The sequence below is a fragment of the Electrophorus electricus genome, chromosome 1 (assembly GCF_041902795.1).
Source record: "Electrophorus electricus isolate QZ-2024a chromosome 1, ASM4190279v1, whole genome shotgun sequence".
Classification (NCBI taxonomy): domain Eukaryota; kingdom Metazoa; phylum Chordata; class Actinopteri; order Gymnotiformes; family Gymnotidae; genus Electrophorus; species Electrophorus electricus.
In genome coordinates, this window is record NC_137497.1 from 310,393 (window position 1) to 333,654 (window position 23,262).

Sequence of the window (23,262 nt, forward strand, 5' to 3'; positions counted from 1 at the left end):
ATGGGAGTTGAGGTTACTGAGGTGAGTCACATGCTGTTGTGTGACTCCTTCCATAAGTACATGGAAGAGGTAAGGCTTCAGATGATTTTAATAGACAATTTGAGATTTATCAGACTGGTTCAACATATATTTAGTCCTGTATGTCACTCCAGGACTGACATTGTCAGAACCAAGGCATTCCAGTATTTCAAATAGACCTTTCCAGTGAGGAGCAAGCTCATGTCTAGCTGTGGTGGGGTCATTTAACCACACAAGGTCTCCAGGAAAATATGCTGTGTGACCTTAGAGCACACAAAATGATAAGCTTGCATTGTTATTGTTGCTTGGTATCTGCATAGTCTCTGTTTTGTGCAGTAGTCTCAAAGATAATTGGAGTTTGCGGATCAGATGGGCAGCATAATTTGCTGGTTATTCTGGTGAAGAAACAGATGGCATATTGCTAGCTAATAGCAGTTTAGCAGGCATTCTTGCGTCATGTCTATGAGTGATGAAAAAGGGACCGAAGCCTGTTGTAGCATGAGGGCAGGTGTCATAGACCAGAACGACTTGGTTGAGACTTGTTTGGGAGAAGGTGGTGATATGCTCTATGGCTCTGTAACGATCACATGGGTTAAAATATGTACACATGTATCAACCTTTTCCCCTTTTGTTGGATTTATACTTGTGTTGTTGATGAGCGCATACCCTGTAATGAGGTGTGCATGGTACATGAGTTCAGGGCTCATCCCTTTTTGGAGCTGATGGCTGTAGTTGGGTCTGATTGCCCAATTGGCAGGATGTTTACGGGGTTAACGATGAAATAGGGAATCCCACGATCCAGCAAAACTCACGGAACACAAGGAAGCATCAAGTCGTAGGACTTCACTTGGGGAAAGCTTGGGGAAATCTTCTCCCTCCACTTTCACACAGTGGATATACACTTGAAGGAGTAGGATATTTTTTCCTCTTACCCTGCGATATTATTGACTGTGGACAGAATTTTGCTGAGGGATTTAAAAACTTTGCTTTCCTGTCTACCAAAGGGGACCGGTGGGGTGAGCTGTGAAGGGTAATGAGACTGCTGAATCTCCATCTTGTTTTATAGTGCTCATTCCTTCCCTGTTATGAATGCTTTTTTACCAATGTCAAGGTGGTTGTGTTGGATGTCCTGGTGTGTGATATTATGTTGGGAATATTTGTATAATACTACTTGTAGAGTTGTTGTATACACATGTTGGGGGAAGGGGAGTTATTAAACATCCTACTTACCAGTGTTAGTTTGTGTACACAAATACACAAATTTCACTAAAAACAATATTTATCTCATCCTTAGACGCACCAACTGTAAATAATGAATTAAATAAACAATAAAATGAGTCAAATTAAGCACTCGATAATAAGTCTGCAACAAAATAAACACAACAATGAAACTGAGCTTGCCAATGACCACCTAAACATTTCGATGTTCACAAGTGCTTGTATCATCACCCGTTGGGGTGAAAATCATTGGTGCACATTTGTAGAAGCTTGAATAGATGATATGTGAAGCACTGAGTCACTGTCCAATACTCAAATCCTCGGTGCATATGGACATGCGCCGTAGCATCAGAGACAAGTGACTACTCACGTCTCCCCTCTATCCACACATGACACAAGTGTGATGATTTTGGACACCAGTTCACCAGTTTTACTTCATCCACAAGAACAGGAGTGAGGAGAATCAAATCCTCTTCGCCACTAAGGAATATCAGGTGTTGCTTTATGTAGTAGCATGTCATTTTGTCTAGTTTTTCCCCTCAATGAGGCTAACTGGGGGGTGGACTCAGCATTTATTGAACTGTTAAATTTGGGCAGACTCTACTATCGACATATATGTGATCAACCCCTGTAGAAGGCTCTGTTGTGCTTTTCATTTAGTTCCTTATCTACACTGAGACCGGACTTCTCAAATTCATCTAAATATATGTTTTATCTCAGACTATCTCAAACTTTCATCTCATACGTCCACAAAACTAGCATATTTCCAATCTGAAATGTTTCTCACAATTCCTGTCTACATATCCCACAGATCTCCTAGACATCATTGTATCATCTCAGCAACTTCATTTTTTCCGAACAGTTGCCATGATCACAGATCATGGTGGCAGGAGGACTCTGTAATTGCCAATCAGCTGTCCAGAAGACTGACTTCATTTCAGCCCTAGTATCCCTTCACTCACTGCACTTCCTGGCTCTAACAGAGACCTGGATCACCCCTGAGAACTCAGCGACTCCGGCTGCCCTGTCCTCTGCCTTTTCATTCACACATCCTCAGAGGCATCTCGTCATGGGTTATGGCACAGGTTTACTACTGTCTTGAGAGTGGCATTTCACTCCACTTTCCTTCTTTACTCTTTCCATCTCCTTTTTTGAATTTCATGCTATTACAGTGTTTTTCCCTAGCAAACTTCACATCTTTGTCATCTACTGCCCTCCAGGTTCCCTAGATAACTTCAGTGACGAGATTAACGTTCTCCTGAGTCAATTCCCCATTGAAGGAAATCCACTCATTCTCCTTGGTGACTTCAGTCTTCCATCAGACAAGTTACATTCCTCCTGCCTCCTACCGCTGTTGATGTCATTTGACCTCACCCTCAACCAGTCTCCTCTGACTCATGGTGCGAGCAATGTTCTGGACCTGATTTTCACCTGGATCACCACAACATAAGACATTGCAGTCCCTCCCTCCCTCCAACTCTCAGACCATCATTTCTGTCCTTCTCTCTCTCCCTCCCTTCTCTTTCCATCCATACCTCCCCAACATATTCCTCCACCTTCCATCGCAATCTACACTCCATCACTACATCTTCCCTTACTTTTACTATTTTGTCCACACTTCCTCATCTTCATGCACATAGATGGCACCGGTGATGTCGGCTGCCGTCACGACTGCTCCGTCCACACCTGGCACTTTTTTCGCTCTTTTCGCTATCTTTTTCGCTATTTTCGCTCTTCCCGCTACCCCTGATTTCTCCACAGCCCTTCTCTACACACTACGCCGCGTATCTCGTACAGCAGAGACGCCCTTATTTCTCTTAATCTACATAGCACTCACCTCAAGCCGTCTGTAACCCCGGACCCAAGATGGCCGACGGAGATCCTGAGGGAAAACAAAAGACTCGGCGTGAGGAAAAGGCCTCGAGGGAAGCGAGCCGGCGTCAGGAACAGGCTGAGGGCTCGGGCACACCGAGCTCCCTTACCCAGCATCCTGCTAGCCAACGTCCAGTCTCTGGATAACAAGCTCGATGACTTCCGGGCCAGGATAAAGTTCCAGAGGGACATTCGGGACTGCAATCTCCTCTGTTTCACCGAGTCGTGGCTGAACCCAGCAGTACCAAACCACGCTATCCAGCCGGCCAAGTTCTTCTCGGTTCACCGCATGGACAGGACGGCAGATTCGGGGAAGTCGAGAGGCGGCGGAGTGTGTGTGATGGTAAACAACAGCTGGTGTAACAATGCCAATGTTGTTACTCTCACCCGCTCCTGCTCACCCAACCTGGAGCTGCTCGCCCTCAAGCTTCGTCCTTTCTACCTTCCCCAGGAGTTCACTTCGGTCATCATCAACACCGTGTACATCCCACCTCAGGCTAACATGGACACTGCACTGTGTGAACTTCATGAGGCTCTCACACAGTTTCAGACACAGCACCGGGAGGCTGCACTTATTGTGGTTGGGGATTTCAACAGCGCTAACCTCAAGCGTGCAGTGCCCAACCTTTACCAGCACGTAACCTTCCCCACCAGGGGAAATAGGACACTAGACCACTGCTACACCCCATACAAGGACAGTTACAAGGCACTAGCTCATCCACCGTTTGGTAAGTCGGACCACGCCGCCATCTTCCTCCTACCAAAATATAAACAAAGGCTGAAACGGGAAGCTCCGGTTCGGAGGGAGGTCGCGGGCTGGACAGACCAATCGGTGGCCGCTCTGCAGGACGCTCTGGATGACGCAGACTGGGACATGTTCCGGCGAAGCACTGATGATGTCAGCGAGTTTACGGAGGCAGTAGTAGGGTTTATTGGGAAACTGGTGGACAACACGATCCCAAGAATCACCATCAAGAAGTTTTCCAACCAGAAGCCCTGGGTGGACAGAACCATCCACGAGGCTCTGAACTCTCGCACTGCTGCCTACAATGTGGGGATCATCAGCGGGAACATGGATGAGTACAAGTCTGCAGCATACGGAGTGCGCAGGGCGGTGAGAGAGGCGAAGTGGCGCTACGGGAAGAAACTAGAGACACAGTTCCAGCAGAGTGGAGCTGAATACATTCTTCGCTTGCTTCGAGGCTACATCTAGCAGCGCTAATGCTAACAGCGCTAATGCTAACAGCGCTAATGCTAACAGCGCCAATGCTAACGGCGCTAGTGCTAACAGCACTAATGCTAACAGCGCTAGTCCAAATGGCACTATCAGCGCAGCCAATGGCACATGCGCGGGGCCCACCATAGAACAGCGCCCTCTCATCATCACGGAGAGTGACGTGAGGAGAGTGTTTAAAAGGGTGAATACCAGGAAGGCAATGGGACCAGACGGTATCTGCGGGAGGGTCCTCAAAGCCTGCGCAGATCAGCTAGCCCCGGTATTCACCGACATCTTCAATCTCTCCCTGACGCTCGGTATCGTCCCGTCCAGCTTCAAGCGGTACACCATCGTCCCCGTCCCGAAGAAACCTGGACCTCAATGACTACCGCCCTGTCGCCCTCACATCAGTCGTGATGAAGTGCTTTGAAAAACTAGTCAAACTTCATCACATCTTCACTGCCAGCCTCCATGGACCCACTGCAGTTTGCATACCGCCACAACCACTCCACTGACGATGCAATTGCACATCTTCTCCACACCACACTGACTCACCTGGACGAAGGGAGGGGAAATTATGTTAAAATGCTGTTTGTCAACTACAGTTCAGCATTTAACACTATCATCCCCTCCCTACTCACTACTAAGTTGGGGGATCTAGGACTGCATACATCCCTGTGCGACTGGATCTCCAACTTCCTAACAGACAGACCACAATCAGTACGGGTGGGTAACTGCGCCTCATCCACCCTCATCTTCAGCACTGGAGCTCCTCAGGGTTGTGTCCTAAGCCCCCTGGTCTACTCACTGTACACCTACAACTGCACAGCCACTTCCAGCTCCAACATCATTGTGAAGTTTGCTGACGACACCGTTGTCATGGGTCTGATCTCGGACAACGACAAGAGGGCCTACCTGGAGGAGATTAAACACCTGGAAAACTGGTGCCAGGAAAATAATCTCCTCCTAAATGTCAGTAAGACAAAGGAGCTGATCGTGGATTGCAGCAAGAAGCAGGAGCGGCACTATCAACCTGTGAGGATCAGTGGAACCACGGTGGAGAGAGTAGATAGTTTCAGGTACCTTGGAGTTCACATCTCGCAGGACCTGTCCTGGTCCCGCCATACCAACTCCCTGGCAAAGAAGCGTCTTTACCACCTCAGACACCTAAGAGACTTCAGACTGCCCTCCAAAGTACTGCGGAACTTCTACACCTGCACTATTGAGAGCATCCTCACAGGGAACATCACAGTCTGGTTTGGGAATAGCACCAAGCAGGACAGACAAGCACTCCAAAGGGTAGTGCGTTCAGCAGAGCGCATCACTCACACGGAAGTTCCTGACCAGCAGACCATCTACTACAAGCGGTGCCAGAACAAGGCCAGGAGAATTGTGAAGGACCCCACCCATCCGAACAATAGACTCTCCACTCTGTTGAGATCAGGGAGGCGCTTCCGCTCCCTGAAGACCAAGACAGAGAGGCTGAAGAGGAGCTTCTTCCCACAGGCCATTCGGGCACTGAATCAGGGAAACTGATAAACTGTGGGGACCACCACCACCACCATGTAACATAACTGTATATCTGTACATCTGTATATATATATTTATATTCAATTTCCTTGTTACACAACAACTGTAGATATTTTATTATACAAAATGGATCTGTACATTCTGTAGATTGTGTACATATATACCCAACCATATACATTGTACATTGTGTATATAATCATAATATACATATATTGTACATACATTGTTAATATATTTTGTACATACATAGAATATATATATTTATCTTGCATATATATATTTCACATATAGAGAATATCTATATTTCTCTATGCACCCCTGTTTTCTTTTCCTCAGTTTGGACAGAGCACTCTCCACCATTTCACTGCGAGTTATATTGTGCATGACTATGTATGTGATGAATAAACCAAACTTGAACTAGAACTTGAACTCATCCTTACTCTCTTTCATCTCTCTCTCTGGATACAGTTACAAATACTTTCTGTACCCTCTCTCCTCTATACCTGCAAGATATTCTGTACCTGCCCCATGGCTAACAGATACACTCTGCTGCCACAGGAAAGAACTAAGGACTACAGAGAGGTGGAAAACTCACCTAGAATCAGACTTCAGATCATACCAGTCTCTTCTTTCCAAGTTCTCCCTGGAAGTAACTTCTGCAAAGTCATCCTACTACAAAGGAAAATTTGAATCATCAGCAACAGATCTATGCAAGCTCGTCACTATTTTTTCATCTCTCCTTAATCCTGCCCCTCCCACTCCTTCCTAATCTCTTACTCCTGAGGATTTCATCACCTTCTGTGAGAAGAAGGTTGCAGCAATTGACCAGTCCTTTTCCTCTGTTCTCACTCTTCTGACCAGTGTTCATTCCCCTACATCCAACTCTTTGGCTTCTTTTTTTTTGTCCTCTATCCTCAGTCAGAATTCATTAACTCCTGATTTCCAGCAATCCAATCTACATTGCTTCAATTCTGTTCTGGACAATCTCAAGAGAGCTGCTTCCTTTCATCTCTGTCATCAACAAAAACTCCTTATCTTCTGGACATGTACCAACTGCATTCAAAATCACCAAGGTGGTAGCAATCCTCAAGAAGGCCACACTTGATGGCTCCAACATAACCAATTACAGACCAATCACTTCTCTTTTTCCCTCTCAAAAATCCTTCAATGAGCAGTTTACAACCAATTATCTCTGTTCCTCACACAGAACCAGCTGCATGATCTCAATCAGTTTGGCAAAACCAGCACATTCAACAGAAACAGCCCTCGTAGACCTTTTGGCAGCCTTTGACACAGTAAACCATTCCTCTCTATTCTCACCAGCCTTGGTGTGACTTACCCTGCATGAAAATGGTTTCAGTCCTATCTGAAGGGACTCTCCTATCAGGTAACATGGAGGGGATCCACATCTAAACCATGTAGACTCTCCATCAGTGGCCCCCCAGTGCTCAATATTAGGCCCTCTTCTCTTCTCTTTGTATACTTCTTCTCTTGGTGATCTAATATATTCTCAGCTTCTCCCACCACTGCTTTGCTGATGACATGCAATTATTTCTTTCTCTGACAAACAGGTCTCCAGACGTATCTCAGTAAGCTTGGTTGACATTGTGTTATGTATGACAGCCCACCACTTGAAGCTCAGCCCCAGTATAACCAAGATTCTGTACATCCAAAGAATTCCCAGTTCTTACCATGACCTTACAGTTTCCTTTAGGAACTCCCTGGTATCACCATTGGAAGCTGCTCATAGTCTGGGCATTACTTTGGACAACCAGCTGTCTTTCTCAACCAACTGTCTTTCTCAACAATTCTCTGTCCTGGCTGCTAGATGGTTGAACACACTTCCGCTTGCTGTCCAAACAGCAGAGTTCCTTAAAAGTTCTTAAAATGAGGACTGAAGACCCATCTATTTGTGGATTATTTGACTAGTTGAATAACTGAAACTACCATTTATTGCATTGATGTTATCTACTCTTTTGTTCACAAACTCTAGTACTTATGGTTTATTGCACTTATTGTTGTCTGAGATCACCATCTCCTGAACTCATTGAAACACTTCACAAATTGGGTTGAAACAAACCTTGCTTGTACCTTGAATCCAAAACAGAATAAATGTTAATCATTTATATGTCTTCCTGCCAAATTTTGGCCACAAGTCTTATGATGCAAGGGGTTATGGACTACAGTGAACCAAGGCAGTTACTTACTGTGCTGCTTCAGAATGAGAATGCTGCCTTGGGATTTATTATATCCCAATAAATGCCAACCCCTTCACCTGTGTGACTCTCTGGCAGTCCTCATGACAACTGACCAACAAGCCAATCCTCAATTTATTGGATTTTGGTAAGGACTGTCTAGTTAAACCATGAAGCACGGCCTTGACATATGCAGAGACTGGTTTTAGAGACAAAAGACTCTTCTGTGTATTTTGTGCATAAAAGGTGGAAGTGGGTGTGTAATGGAATTCTGGATATGTATATCCTGATAAAAGACTGAACAAAAATTCTCTCTGTAGACACAGACACACACACACACACACACACACACACACACACACACACACACACACACACACACACACACACACATATATATATATAAAACATATATAACAGAGCAAAGTTATAAATCCTTCTATTAATCTTGAGCTTGTACCACATATTATATTCCATATATAGAATATAGAATATTCCAACCTGTAATATTATAAACCTTAAACATTACAAACAGTAAAAATATTATAAATCATGCAACCCTAAATAAACACTAACTTAAACTTACATGATGCAGTTATTAACTATGAGATTTTCACCAAAGACAGATGTGCTGGATGTATTTCTCCAAAATGTATTTCTACAAAATTGTGTATCTAGTTAGCAGTTTAAAATAAATGCATGACTCCCTAATAAATCTGAATATAAATTTAAAGTGAAGGATTATATTGAGTTTACTGCTATTTAATATAATGTATCTATTCAGGTTTATCTTGGAATTTCCACTTTATACTTAATTTCATCACTTTTCATCTACTTGTATTTGCACACATCACTCTTAGCCATATTCATCAGTGTCAAATATCCTACATTTCAACTACTGTCAGTGTCACATGCATTATAGACATTTTCCACCATCACAGTCCCTGTATTGATAAATGAATCATCACTTGAACACAAGTCTGCTCGGTTCTTATATACTTTAATGGGCTTCAGTAGATTTAGTTTTTACATTCTGCTTCTCAAAAAGAGTTTTGGATCCATTTGTAGGCTTTGGCTAGTTTGTGGATCACGTATTATTATATGGTCTGGGTGTGTTTGTTGTAGAGAGGTCTATTTATTTATTTTTGAAAAAAGGTTTTAATGGGGTTGGCTTGAGCATTTGAAAGCAGCAAATGTGCAGACATGTATTTCTGCCTAACAACATATTTCATATTTCATACCTGTAACACCGGCTCTTGGTAATGCCGCCTCTGGCCTCTAGAGGTCAGTTTTAGCTCGTCTCTCTGTGTCTGTTACCTGACTGTCCTCACCTCTTCTTAGTTTGTTAATTAGTCCTTCTGTGTCTTTAAACTCTGTTATGTCCTAGTCTCAGTGTGATGTTTTGTCTCTATCTGTCAGTTCTGTGTGGTTTGTTTTTTATCTATAATGTTATGACCTTGTATTTTGGATAATGTTTTCATGTTTTGTCCTACAGTTTGGTTGATCTGCTTATCTTTCTGTTGCCTGATCTCTGCCTGTACTTATGTTACGCTTCTGTCTTTGTGATTCTGTGTGGTTTGTTTCCTAATTCTAAGACTAGTTCCTCACATCCATGTGTAGTCTCCCCCCTTGAACTGACCTGACTCTGCAGAAATTCTCACAGTGCTCTGATTCCACAATATCCTACTGCTGGCAGTGAATGAAACTGATCTGTCTTTCACTGAGAACATAGTAGTTGTGTTGCGTACTACATCCTTCCATAAGGTGCACATGGCACAGTTTTTCAAGCTTAAATACCAGAGTAGCACGTATGTACAGGACTAAGTAATGTATCTGTTAGATTAGTGTAACCCAGCCAATGCTTTAGGAGCAGTTGTGCAGACATGACTCTGTTTTCTGTATTCAGAGCTGGAGCAGACATGCTTCTGTTTTCTGTGTTCATACCTGGAGCAGACATTTTTCTGTGTTTATAGTTGGAGCAAGTATGTTTCTGCATTTTGTTAATGGAAATCTTGTAACAATATGGTATGGTTTCACTCCATCCTTTTGTAACGTTGAGCATTAAGGAGGTGGACGCATGTGCAGAGAACAGTGAGATTTATTAGGAGCAAATCCAGAATCAGAGTCATTAAGGGCAGTCCAGGGTCATAGAGCCAATACGGAGAGCACATGATTACGGGGATACATGATTAAACGGGACAAGGGCTAAGATACAGGAGTAACTAAACACAGAGGCTAGAACTAAACACATGGAAGCAAACAAGGGAGCAGGCTATAACATAGACTAGGAAAAGCTCGGGGCTAAAAGAACAAACTTAAACAAAATGATACAAATATACATACACGGAGTCAAGAAACAAGCACAGCCACATAAACACATTCAAATGAAGAGCCAAAACACAGGCATCAAAACATGGTTTAAACACATGAACTTAATGAGGGACAGGTGTGGGAGATCAAACGAGGGGCAGCAGTGTACGGCTTACAGTAAATATTTTCCATGTTTCATCATTGTATCATTAAAGGACACAAACTTGGAGATTTTGTGACAATGTGAAGTTCAATAATCTTAAAAGCAAAGTAATAGTACAAAGTGTTTATTTGAATAATTATGTGATGTGACTGCATCTTTTTCAGGGAACACAGTTACTAACTGAGACATCATACATGACATCATTCAAATTAAACTGAACATCCAGCTATAGAAGACAGCCTTGCTGTGATCATGACACTGGATATTCTGAGGCCACACATCACATATGAGATCAGTTTGAACCGTCTAAGACATGATCTACTGTAATCAGTGTCTGTTCTACCAGGTGTGGCTCAGTGAGTCATGTAGCTGCCTTCTGGATCAGCTGCAGAGGTCTAATACTATGAGTTGTAGCTGTCCAGAGCTGATGAGGGACAGGACAAGCAACTGTGTGTCTTGTCAGGCATAGTGATAATGGAAGAGGCAAATGCAGAGAATTCACCATTTATTTTTAGAATTTGGATAATATAATTATTATATCATTATAATGTTATAATTTATAAACGTGCACAGACCAATGGGCAGTCAGAGTGCTTACCGCTACCAAACATACTGCACACATCAGACCTGTCATTCAAGCTGCACTGGTAACCTGTCATCTCCCAGATTAAATATATCAGACATCTTCTAATCCACAGGTTTCAGTGCCCAAAAGGTCGCAGATGTGATTTTTTCAGATTTTCAGAAGAAACAAGAGAATAGTGATTTCTAAGAAGAAGCGGTATCTGAAGAAGAAGATGGGAAAGAACAACCTCGCGCATGGTGTATCATCTTCAGATGAAGAGGAAATTTCCTGAGATGAAACACAGATATTTTTGTCCAAAAACAGCAAAATAGCATAATCCTTGTCACCATATGACAGTCAAGGCAGGATGCCAAACAATATCATAAGGACAACCCCAGCACCCACACCAGATGCATCGGCTCATGTCCAGGGCATCATCTCAACAGTCTACATGCTCATCAAAAAATTTTGGAGGGTTTCTGTAAATATACATCTGGAAAAGGATGGATGAGGCTGACCTGAGGGTCAGATGTTAATAGGGCTGTTAATCATAGTGGTTGTTTATGGGTTTAGAGGTGAGGTAACATCTAGTCTCTAGCATGCAGTGAGTTGAAGGGCAATTTTTCATGCCACAATGGCATTGAAAGTCTTGCACACTTTTGCAAGAATGCAATTATTTAATTACCATGAGTCAAGACTTGTGAAATGTTTGAGACAAATCGACCATAAGACAGGTCTCAGAGAAGTGGATAGAGTGTTTGCCAAACCTCCACAACCATGGACCTGAAGATCAGTGGATGACTAACTCGTTCTATTCAGAGCTATATTTTTATTTTAATATTTGTAATATAAGGGACATTCATTGCTAATTATGCATTGCTGTAATATTATTGATTTAGGTTCTTGTTTTTTTCTATTATTTTATTCTTATTTATTGTTGTTTAAAATCATATGGGTGGGAGCAATGGTTCAAAAAATGGAGAAAACAATTTATAGTTGAATTGATCATTGTACAGCATATAGGAATACTGTAATGGTGAGCGGTAAGGTGGCAGACACATGTGCAGAGAAGAGCAAGATTTAAAAGGGGCAAAACCAGAATTAGAGTCGTAGTCATAGACCAGGATCATAGCACCAATACGAAGAGTCCGAGAATACATGATAAACAAAACAAACACATGGAGGCAAACAGGGGAAGCAGGCTATAACAAAGACTAGGGAAAACTCAGAGATAAGAAACACGAAGGCTAGGATACACAGAGTACAAACCAACACAACCATACAAACACATTCACAACCATTAGATTAAACATACATTCATCACCATTAACACATTCAGTGAACAGCCAAAACACAGGGATCAAGACAGGGTTTAAATGCATGAACTAAACGAGGGACAGGTGTTGAAAATCAAACGAGGTGCGGAGAAAATTAAACTGGAATGAAACTAAAAAAAACACAAGACAGGAAAAACACAGAACACAGAAGCTGGGAGGGACTGATCGTGACAAATACAGTATGTCACTATGTTGCCAAAAATGACTGTTTTTTCCCTTCAATAAAATGCATTCAAAAATACTTTCTGTACAGTTTTACCACTTTTTTAAGCTACACAAGTGTTGATTCTGAGCAAACCACCTTTTCCATTCCATTGTATATAGTTTTAATACTTATAAAATTAACCTGAACCTCATATCTTGCCAAAAATGAATGTTTACACCTATGCAGTACTTTATGATCACTATTATTTTTATTAATAATAATAACAATCCTCAACTTTATTAAAGAAAACCCAGGTATTCACAATATTGGTGATAAACTGTTGAACTGCAGAACTGCATGTGGAAACTTGCAACTCTGGCAGGGTAAACAGGTTTCAGTGCCCTGGGCCACTAGTGAAAGAGACTGTGAGATCTAATGTGTGCTGGAATAATCTTACACTGCCTTTTAAAACTAAACATTAAAGGCTTTCAATGACTTCAAATGGTGATGTGGATTTAAGCCTTATTGTAATCCCTCCAACCGACCTCAAATTTTTTTACATTTTTTTTTTTTACAAATTTGCTTGAACAATACAATTGATAAAGCTGGTTACCTTAAACAGGCTGTTACTAAAGGTATGCTGCATGTCTAGACAGGCTTTTCTGTTGGTTAATCTCAACAGCACAGACCTCCCACACTATGTCACTGCAGATCATCCCATAATGCAGCACTGTCCTGGGGGTTAACTGATTTGCAATGTAGTATGATGCAATAAGACATTTTCTTTTTAATAAAGCATTAAATTATCAATATTTTTTAACTTGTGTTTTGACTACAACACCAGGGAAGGGTATTTATAGCAAAACTTCAAAGTGACAGTGCAGACCTCTGATCTGGTCCCTGAAATTTCAGAAACTTTCTCAGTTATGCTTTCTTAATTTTTGCCATATTTTATAGACACCTTGAATTCCTCCAAGTCCTTTTAGTATTTTCTTAACAGGCAATTAGGAACCATGGGAGTTTTAGTAAGGCCCAAGGGTGTTTTCCTGTTTACCTGAGTCTGAAGTTTACTCCTTTGGATTAAAGTCTGCACAAAGTCTGTATTACATCATGCAACCACATTTCTCATTGTTAAATATTTGTGACTATTTCTGTTTGTTACTGATATGGTTGCATCAAGGAAAGAAGATGTCTGAATAAATCATCTAAAAACCACAGTACATTCTAGCCTAGATCCACAATGAACTCAGAGAGGCCTCTACTTGTTTTGTTATTTTGTGTGAATTTATGCAGGCAAATTACAGTATTTAGAATGTGTAAGACACAACAAACTGTCTATTATGACTAATTACTGCCATGGTTGGGTCAAGTAAAGCAGAAGATTGAATGAAGCAAAAACCATAGAAACAAAACCATAGAGCTCTGCCTTGATCCATGAACACTCATGAATGAATGGATAAGTGCATATAGACTCCATGCCCACCATAGTTGACTTTGGCTTTTACAACATACAGCTCACTTATTGACTGCTGAATACACTATGCCCTGTGCTTCTTCAGGTATCTGTAAAAAAACAAACAAACAAAAAAAAAACCATTATATATATTTTCAGCATTTGGCTGACAGTTTTATCCAAAGTGACTTACAATTATGACTGAACACAATTTGAGGGTTAAGGGCCTTGCTCAGCGGACCAACCGTGACACGTTCACAGTAGTGAGGCTTGAGCTGACAACCTTCTGGGCCATCACTGCAACATGCACATGTACATCTACACATACATGTGCACATCTTGGGCACCATTTTATGGAGCTGTAAGGTTTACTTTGTTTATTTACTCTGTCCTCTGGGGTCCAGACATTCTTTTGTTATTTTATTGCTATGACACTGTGACATGATTTATCATGATGCTGTGACATGGAAGAAGGAGAAGAATAAAAGAGCAGAAAGAAGCATTTTATTTACAGCTCAAACACAAACCAGAGAAACAACCAACAATAAGAGTAGAAAGGAGCATTTTATTTACAGATCAAACACAAAGCAGACAGAGAAAACATTCAACAATAAGCCCAAACACAGAGAGCACTCTCAGGTATTGTCTTGCAGCTTCTTTGTAACATGAAGGCAAAACGCAAAGCTCTGGAGGAGAGTTGCTACTAATACTGGGTCGGACCCTCTTTTGTTATCAGCTAAACAGGCTACTGAACTACACTGAACTGATTGTCGTGGTCAGTGAACCAGTTTGAGTTTTGTGACCTGGTGCCTTATCATGTTGGATGTTCCATTTCAGATGGTAATTTGTGGCTATAAAGGGATGCTGACCATGGTCAGCAACATCACTCACACAGACTCACATAAACATTCAAACGATGCTTGAATGATGTTCGATCCCCTCCATGGTTCTAACCCTATAACTCCTACTCTTTGTTCTTCACTCTATTGTATTTCTATTTCATTTTCGCTTAGTTAAATACCTGCTAACAGTCTGTGTGCTTGTCAGGTCTGTCCAGTGTTACATACATGTGTGCACCCACCAAGACAAATTCCTTGTATGGGTAATAAAGTGATTCTGATTCTGATTAATGGGTCCATTGAACTGTTCACACAAGGCAGGTTGGGTCAGTAGATTCATGTTGTTTACAACAAATTCTGACCATGCCACTTGTGTGTCACAGCCGAAAGTAAAATTCCTCAGACCTGTTTTCCCACTTTTTCTGTTCATTTTTGCTGAGTCCGTGACCATAATAATCTCAGATTCCTGTTCCTGTCTGACAGCAGTGGAACCTGATGTGGTTCTGCTGTTGTAGCACATCTAACCCAGTTTGATGCATTGTACTTTCAGAATTTTCTGCTTAGTAGAAAAACAGTAGTTGGTGGAGTATGTATTTCTTGTCAGTTTGAACTAATCGGCCAAATGCCTCAGACCTCTCTGTTCAACATGACACTTTTGCCTACAGAACTGAGACTGACTGGATTAAAACTCTAGAGAATGTTGCATGTGAAAACAGCAGATGAGGCTTAGTTTCAGAAATACTTAAACCACTCATGAAAGTCAGTCAGGTTACTTTCCTTCCCCATTTTTTTTTTTTAATATTAGCTCAAACTCTTGACCCATGTCTACATGATTTTATGCATTCTAGTCCTCCCACATGATTGCTGTGCAAGTGTTTACATTAAGTGGACAATCTGTGTGTGTATCTGTGAATAGAAAAGCCACTCAAACAGCTTCTCTCTCGGCCTTAATAGAAAATAGCAAATATACTATATTGCCAAAAGTATTCGCTCATCTGCCTTCACACGCATATGAATGCATATGAACACACATATGAATCTTAATCCATGTCAACCCACCCTTTGCAGCTATAACAGCTTCAACTCTTCTGGGAAGGTTTTGTGCAAGGTTTAGGAATGTGTTTATGGGAATTTTTGATCATTACGTGAGGTCAGACACTGATGTTGGATGAGAAGACCTGGCTCGTGGTCTCCGCTCTAATTCATCCCAAAGCTGTTTTGTCAGGTTGATGTCAGGACTCTGTGCAGATCAGTCAAGTTCTTCCACACCAAACCTGCTCATCCATGTCTTTATGGACCTTGCTTTGTGCACTGGTGTGCAGTCATGTTGAAACAAGAAGGGGCCATCCCCAAACTGTTCCCACAATGTTGGGAGCATGAAATTGTCCAAAATCTCTTGGTATGCTGAAGCATTAAAAGTTCCTTTCACTGGAACTAAGTGAATACTTTGGGCAATAGAGTGTATAATCCTAGATTTTCATTCAGTATATTTGCACATCTAACTAGGAATAAAACTGAAACCTAGTAGTAACGTAGTAGTAATGATGTTGTCATCAGTATTCTGCTGCACACTCAATGAGGTTGTGCCACTTAAAAATAAAAGGATTAGTGACAAAAAAAAATGAGTACCTCAGTATAATGATCACATTCACAATTTAAAACAAAACAGTTGTAAAATGGAGTGTAAATGGCGCCATACGAAGCTTGTAGTCTTCCAGTTTGCATGGAAAGAGAGCCTTCTCTTTCATCGGGAAACTACTTAGAGATCGGAACACCTATCCAAGAGTCAGAACTTAAATCTCTGATCTCATGCTCAAAATCTTCCACTTACTTACTAGATTTGCTTAAGGAGACCACACATTCTCTTAAGGAAAACCTACCTGAAGCAATTGAACCTTCACTAAATATAATAACAGGCCACCTTAAACCTTCCATTTATTTCCAAGATCCTAGAGAAAGCTGTAGCTCAGCAGCTAAACTCACACCTGATTCAGAACCAGATACAGGAAGTCTTTCAGTCAGAGTTTAGGCCTCATCATAGGACAGACACAGCATAGAATAAAGAATAATAATCTGTTGGTAGCCTCTAAACAGGGTTAAACCTAACCCTAACCCTAACCCTAATAATCTGCTGTTGGCCTCTAAACAGGCTTAAACCTAACCCTAACCCTAACCCTAATAATCTGTTGTTGGCCTCTAAACAGGGTTAAACCTAACTCTAACCCTAACCCTAATAATCTGTTGTTGGCCTCTAAACAGGGTTAAACCTAACCCTAACCCTAACCCTAATAATCTGTTGTTGGCCTCTAAACAGGGTTATGTCTCTTTGCTTATATTGCTTATATTGCACCATAGATCACATTTTACTAGACAGACGCGATGGAATCTAATCTAGCCCATTGCTATGTTTGTCAACATACAGAGACTTTTCTGCATACAACAATATTAGCAATGGTGTCCCACAAGGATCTGTTCTAGGGCTTCTGCTTTTTCCTTTGTATATGATACATCTATCTGACATTATATGTAAACACTGTGCTAGTGTCCAACTTGTTACAGCCAAAACAGAGGAAATATATCATCTTAGTGTTATTGAGGAATGGATAAACACCTCAGACAGTGGATGTGGAGAAACTTCCTCTCACTTAATCCTGACAAAACAGAAGTGCTTCTGTTAGGCCCAGAGACAGCTAGGTCCTCATTCTCTAATTACTCAATGAACCTCAATGATCTCCCAATCACATCTTCTCTAACAGTTAAAGATCTTGGAGTTATTATGGATCCCAGTCTCTTGTTCGAAGCTCATGTAAATAATATTTCTAGGACTGCCTTTCTCCACCTCAGGAACATTTCAGAGATTCGGAATACGTTCTCGTCACATGATGCAGAAAAGCTAGTCCATGCATTTATCAATTCGAGATTGGACTAAATTAATGCCTTACTATCGGGCTGTACCATTAAGTGCCTAAACAAGCTCCAGCTAGTTCAAAATGCAAAATGCAGAGTTTTTATTAGAACTAGAATAATTTGATCACTCCTTTCTTAGCAAATTTACATTGACTCCCAGTAAAATTTCATATTGATAATATATTACTTCTAATAACCTATAAAACACTGAATGGTCTTGCGCCACATGACCTTAAAGAACTCCTAGTGCATTACGACCCACCACGTCTGCTTAAATCAAAAGGTGCAGGCTCATTACTAGTACCAAGAATAAGAAAATCTACCACATGGGGCAGAGCCTTTTCCCTAATTTCCCTAATTTATACACCCTTGTACCTGGACATGTCTAATAATCTATTCTCTCTTTCTGCCAAGGTTCACCCATCCCTGATGTCATGATGTTACTGAGCCTCAACTTGTCTCAGCTGCCATGGCTACTCCCGTCACCCTCTGAATCATTTTATAAACATGCACTGGAGCAGCAGTTCACTGCCAATAAGAGGCCTTAGATCTTATGTGCTGCACATCTGCTTAATCTAAGTTACTCATGTATCATATCTTTATACCCTCAATCCTAATAATCTATAATGCTAATGATGGAATTTGAAGGGATTTGAATTTGTTAACAGCTCTTAAGGTACATGGTGCAAATCTGTGATATTGCATTCCTGTTATTTTTTTTCTTATGTATTTTATTTTAGTCCCGTCTTACAGAGCATCGTTTTATCATCTTCAGGGGAAATTCCTCCTCACAGAGACCTGATTCAGATGCTAAGAATCAGAGGCATTATAAGAATTATTGTACAAATTCTACTGGCCCGCAGAACAATATGAACACAAAAGATGATGTAGCTTCAGAGAAAAATGTGACACTGTTGCAACAAGACATTTAACTTAGCCATGTTAAAGTCATTGTGTCTATGTACCTACATCCTAAACCAGTGATACATAAAGCCTGTACAGCAACTCTGATAAGAATGTACTATTATGAATGCAGAGATATAAGCACTGTACCCAGGCAGCACACGAGATTACAGGCAGGCAGACAAGTAACAGTGCATACACTGTAACACTGTAACACAGGTAACAGTGCATACACAGTAACACTAATACAGGTAACAGTGCATACACTGTAACACTAACGCAGGTAACAGTGCATACACTGTAACACTGTAACAAAGGTAACAGTGCATGCACAGTAACACTAACACAGGTAACAGCGCATACACAATAACACTAAGACAGGTAACAGTGCATACACTGTAACACTGTAGCAAAGGTAACAGCACATACACTGTAACACTAACACAGGTAACATACACAGTATACCTTACCGCAGTTTGTGCACTTTGGGCACAAAAGATTGTATCAGCATAATGTAACTCTTCCTCATGCATTTGAACTATATAAGAATACATATATATTGTATAAGAACAACCATACATTTGCAAAAACTGCTTGCTAAATATAATAGTTTGTAATAGTTTAGTTTTTATAGAGTTGCTAGAGCATTGCAATTGGTATCAGCCTTTATTGTCGAGCTTAACTTCTTTTGACCATCATGGTTTCCATCAACTATTATGTACAACAATGCAGAAATGAAGACTGTTTAAAATATACTTACTATTTTTTGCTTTTCTGAATTTCCAGAACAGGACCAGAATTACAACCAGTAGTAGTGCAACTACAGGTATCACAGACAAAAGAATCAGCCGATGTCCTGTAAAGACAAGCGATAATTACTCTTCACTGACATTTAAATTATGCCACAGAAAACCCAAAACTGGTTTAGGGAAGCAGCACAAGATGGTCAGTCGATGAGGGAGGACGGATAAAAGTCCCTGTCATGAGTTTAAATGACAGATGGTGACACTGATGACCTTTTTAGTAGTAGAATATGGAAACAAGAAGGTTTATTACAGTTTTAATTACACAATCATTTGAAATATAAATTTAAAACTAAATCTATAGAATTTGTATTGTTGATCTATAATAAAGATCAAAATAATGAACCATGATCCATGATAATGGCTTGGTTAACGAGAACCAAGAAAGATGCTGACATTTTAGAGCTGTAGCCATCTAGCACAGTAGTGGAGCATATTACAATGTTACAATGTGGAGAATGATACAGTGGGGAATTTGGACTAAGATACATAAAATCTAAGATACAGTAAAGTAAATCTGAAATATGTTGACGTTAAAAAAAAAAAAGTGAAACTAACACTTTGGATATATTTTCATATTTGGCAGATGCTTTTATTCAGAGTGACTTACAACTTCAATCATGTTCCAGAGGCAGGCAAATGTAGTGTTAGGAGTCTTGCCCAAGGACTCTTATGGGTATAGTATGGTGCATTTGCCCAGATGGGGAATTAAACTCTTGTTTATTAGATAAGTATTTAACCCTTACATTTAACAAACCTGTAACTAAAATAAAAAATACACACTCCAGTAATGTCAGTAATACTACATTACCTATTGATGCTGTCTAAACACCTCCAGTACAAAATACCATAGTTGGGACCAAAGCTCAGACCATTTAATTCAATTCATTTAAATTTAGATTTCTATGAGACATCAGAGTATAAGTATATATGTGTTCTGCTTTAGCCGACATACCTGACACAGGCTTACAGATGCTGATTATGTTGAGATGTGCTGTCTGGTTACTGACAGGGTTGGATGCTACACAGCTGTAGGTGTTTTTATCATGATATTCAACTTCCAGAGGCAGAAAAAGTGAGCTGGTTTTAGAATCACTGACAGTGGAGATCACATGGTTGCCTTTGTACCAGGAGAGAGTCACCTTATTCACACTGTCCACAGAACACAACACTGGACATGTCAGGGATACGGAGCTCTTTCTTTTGGAATGTGATGCACGTGTGATGTTAGGGACAGGCAGCGTGGCTGAAAAAGAAACAACAGTAGAGAGAAGAACATTACCAAGGAATGATTCAGCTAACATCATTCAAACCATACACATGCAAATAACAACCTATAAATACATATGATGTACTTTTGAGTTTTGTCTTTAATAAGAAGCATAAATAAGTTATGACATCATTGTCCTAATATTTATGGATTTTTAATAATGACACAGAACATTTTTGTCCAGATACTCTAAAAAGTGTTTATGTTTCCTGAACACTCTTCTCAGTGAGAACCTGCCTGACCTACCTGACCTAACTGAACCTGTCTGACCTAGCTGAACCTGTCTGACCTTGCTGACCTAGGTGACAGTACAGCTCCTGACTGTGACTCATAACTCATAACATTTTTACTAGACTATAATGATTAGAAGATAATTTTCAGGTATTTCTGTTTAATACGTTATGTGAATGTCATTCATTTTACCACAAACATGTTGATTTTGGTAAAGTTATATTAATATAATCTTTAGTTTTGAACCTATATATATTTTTTATTTTTCATCCACTAAGGGAAAATGACAAAGACTCACCATAAACAGTGACACTGAATTGCTTGGTTGAGACATCATTACTTATAATTTGTAGTTTATAAACTCCAGAGTGTGTCATGCTGATGTTGTGGATGGAGAGAGATCCAGTCTGTGTGTCCAGCTGCAGTCTGTTTCTGAATATCTCATCATAATGAGTGGAAGGTTTCCTGTTAACTAGCTGTGCTATGATAGAGTCTTTATTAACAAATGTCCACAGTATTACATCATCACTCTTTACTCCAGTTATGTGAGAGTTTAGAGTGATCGTTTCTCCTTCTGTAACTTCTAATGTCTCCAGGTCTGCAGTGGCTCTCACATCTGGAAAACAGAATCATTCAGGAAGATGTGAAATAATGAGTGTATGTGTGTGTGTGTGTGCAGTCTCCACTGAAACAAAAAGGCAGGCAAATGTAAAGTATAAAGTATGTAAACTCATGTAAAACATTTAAAATAACAGAACACTGCTTTGCTGTGTTTCATAAACCTGCTGATAACTATGTGACATTTGTACAGTAGGTGGTAGTATTCTATTATGTACAAATATATAAGATGAGGCCATGAGCATCAGAAGTACAGGCATAATTTGCAGTGTAAAACACAGAACACTACTGGCAGATTAGATCTTCTAGCACCACTACATGTACCTCATTTTATCTTTAGACAACAGTAACTCCTGGCAGTTCCTTGTTAGGCCCTTCATTTAGGATACAGCTGCATAACTCATACAAGTGTTTTAAAAAGGCTCCTTTTAGCTGCATAATAATAATAATAATAATAATAATAATAATAATAATAATAATAATAATAATAATATATGGTTACAAAACATTCACATAAAAAAATCTGAATTGAAAGTGTATAGCAAAGTACACTGGTTTAAAACGGTTTAATTTGAAGTAGGCCACAGAATGAATATTTATGATTTACAGGTAAGTAAACTAAGATTAGAAGGCTGCTTTAAAAGAATTCTACACATGTGTTTTAAATAGGCTACTTAATTTTGGTCACTAGAAGGAATATTCTATTTACGCTATCACATGAGTTTTCCACATATTTAACGTGTCTTTCTGAAGACTACATATATATTAATTTCCATCCTTTTTGAATTCAAACGAGTGAATAAATGTTTGTGTTTATATTAACCCATACCGGATGGGAATATGAAAGTACCTTACACACTTACCTCTCCTGTAGAAGTTAACTAAAATGTGAAGATTAATTTCATCTAAATTATTTAGCTCACATTATTTTACTTTTGCGGCCCATACCGACGAACCAACACGAGTAGGTTTCACTCGTGTAAAGCGTATTCAGGAGGAAACAAACAGATATTTGTGAACTTACCGTTAACTAAGACGTGAATTAACAAAGGGGAAAACTGAAGAATAAACGAATAAACAGTCAGTGAAGAAATAATCCACTTTTGCTCGCATATATTCAGCATTCTTTCAAAATATGAATCCTTTGTTCTCGTCGCTTTTTTCTCTACCTCGTCCATAATCTGACAATCAAACTAATAGACATATTCACAAGGTTAAAAGTATTGCTTTTCTCGCCTTTTAGAATGTGTAATTGATAACAACGACTGGTAGAAAGAGAGCAACATCAGTGCGCGCTAAAGTAAGGAATGAGACGTATCGTTTAACTGACTCAGTGACGTTGATTTATGAGTACAGTGGGATCCTATAACACTACGAACCAAAACACTTTGTTTTTTTCTGTTGTTTTTTTTAATAACGTTACGAGAGTTCTGATGCATCGAGCTGCATTGGAAAGAAGTGAACAATCTTGCCATAAACCCAGACAGATAAATAATTGTTCCCGTAATTCTCACAAAGAAATGAACGCGTCATTCACTTTTTTTTTTTTTTTTACAAAATGGCCCACTCTAACACTTCAACCATTATGTTAGAACCTTGTGGAAGCCACTTTCCTGCCTGTGATTAAGTATGGTAATATATATGCACGCTGCCTGTTCTGTTTTATGAA

At 40.2% G+C, this 23,262-nt stretch overlaps 1 protein-coding gene across 3 annotated transcripts in view; it reads right to left on the reverse strand.

Moving 5' to 3' along the window:
• The window catches only part of LOC118241323 (CD48 antigen-like), a 34,042-nt gene extending 11,144 nt beyond the window's left edge, over positions 1 to 22,898 (reverse strand). Inside the window, exons 1-6 of one of the 3 annotated variants that reach the window (XR_014118410.1) lie at positions 22,618 to 22,898; positions 21,274 to 21,591; positions 20,430 to 20,720; positions 19,432 to 19,527; positions 6,450 to 6,526; positions 3,074 to 3,118 (exon numbers count right to left, since the gene is read on the reverse strand). Coding sequence is in view for 2 of the 3 variants with exons in the window: in XM_081701705.1 (XP_081557831.1) it covers positions 14,085 to 14,132; positions 19,142 to 19,209; positions 19,432 to 19,527; positions 20,430 to 20,720; positions 21,274 to 21,591; positions 22,618 to 22,771 (975 nt within the window). In the remaining variant the exon portion in view is untranslated. Of the gene's footprint in view, positions 1 to 3,073; positions 3,119 to 6,449; positions 6,527 to 10,521; positions 14,133 to 19,141; positions 19,210 to 19,431; positions 19,528 to 20,429; positions 20,721 to 21,273; positions 21,592 to 22,617 lie in introns of those variants that run through there. The other 2 variants (XM_081701705.1, XM_081701729.1) reach the window with 2 other exon arrangements.
• Positions 22,899 to 23,262: the final 364 nt, after the last annotated feature.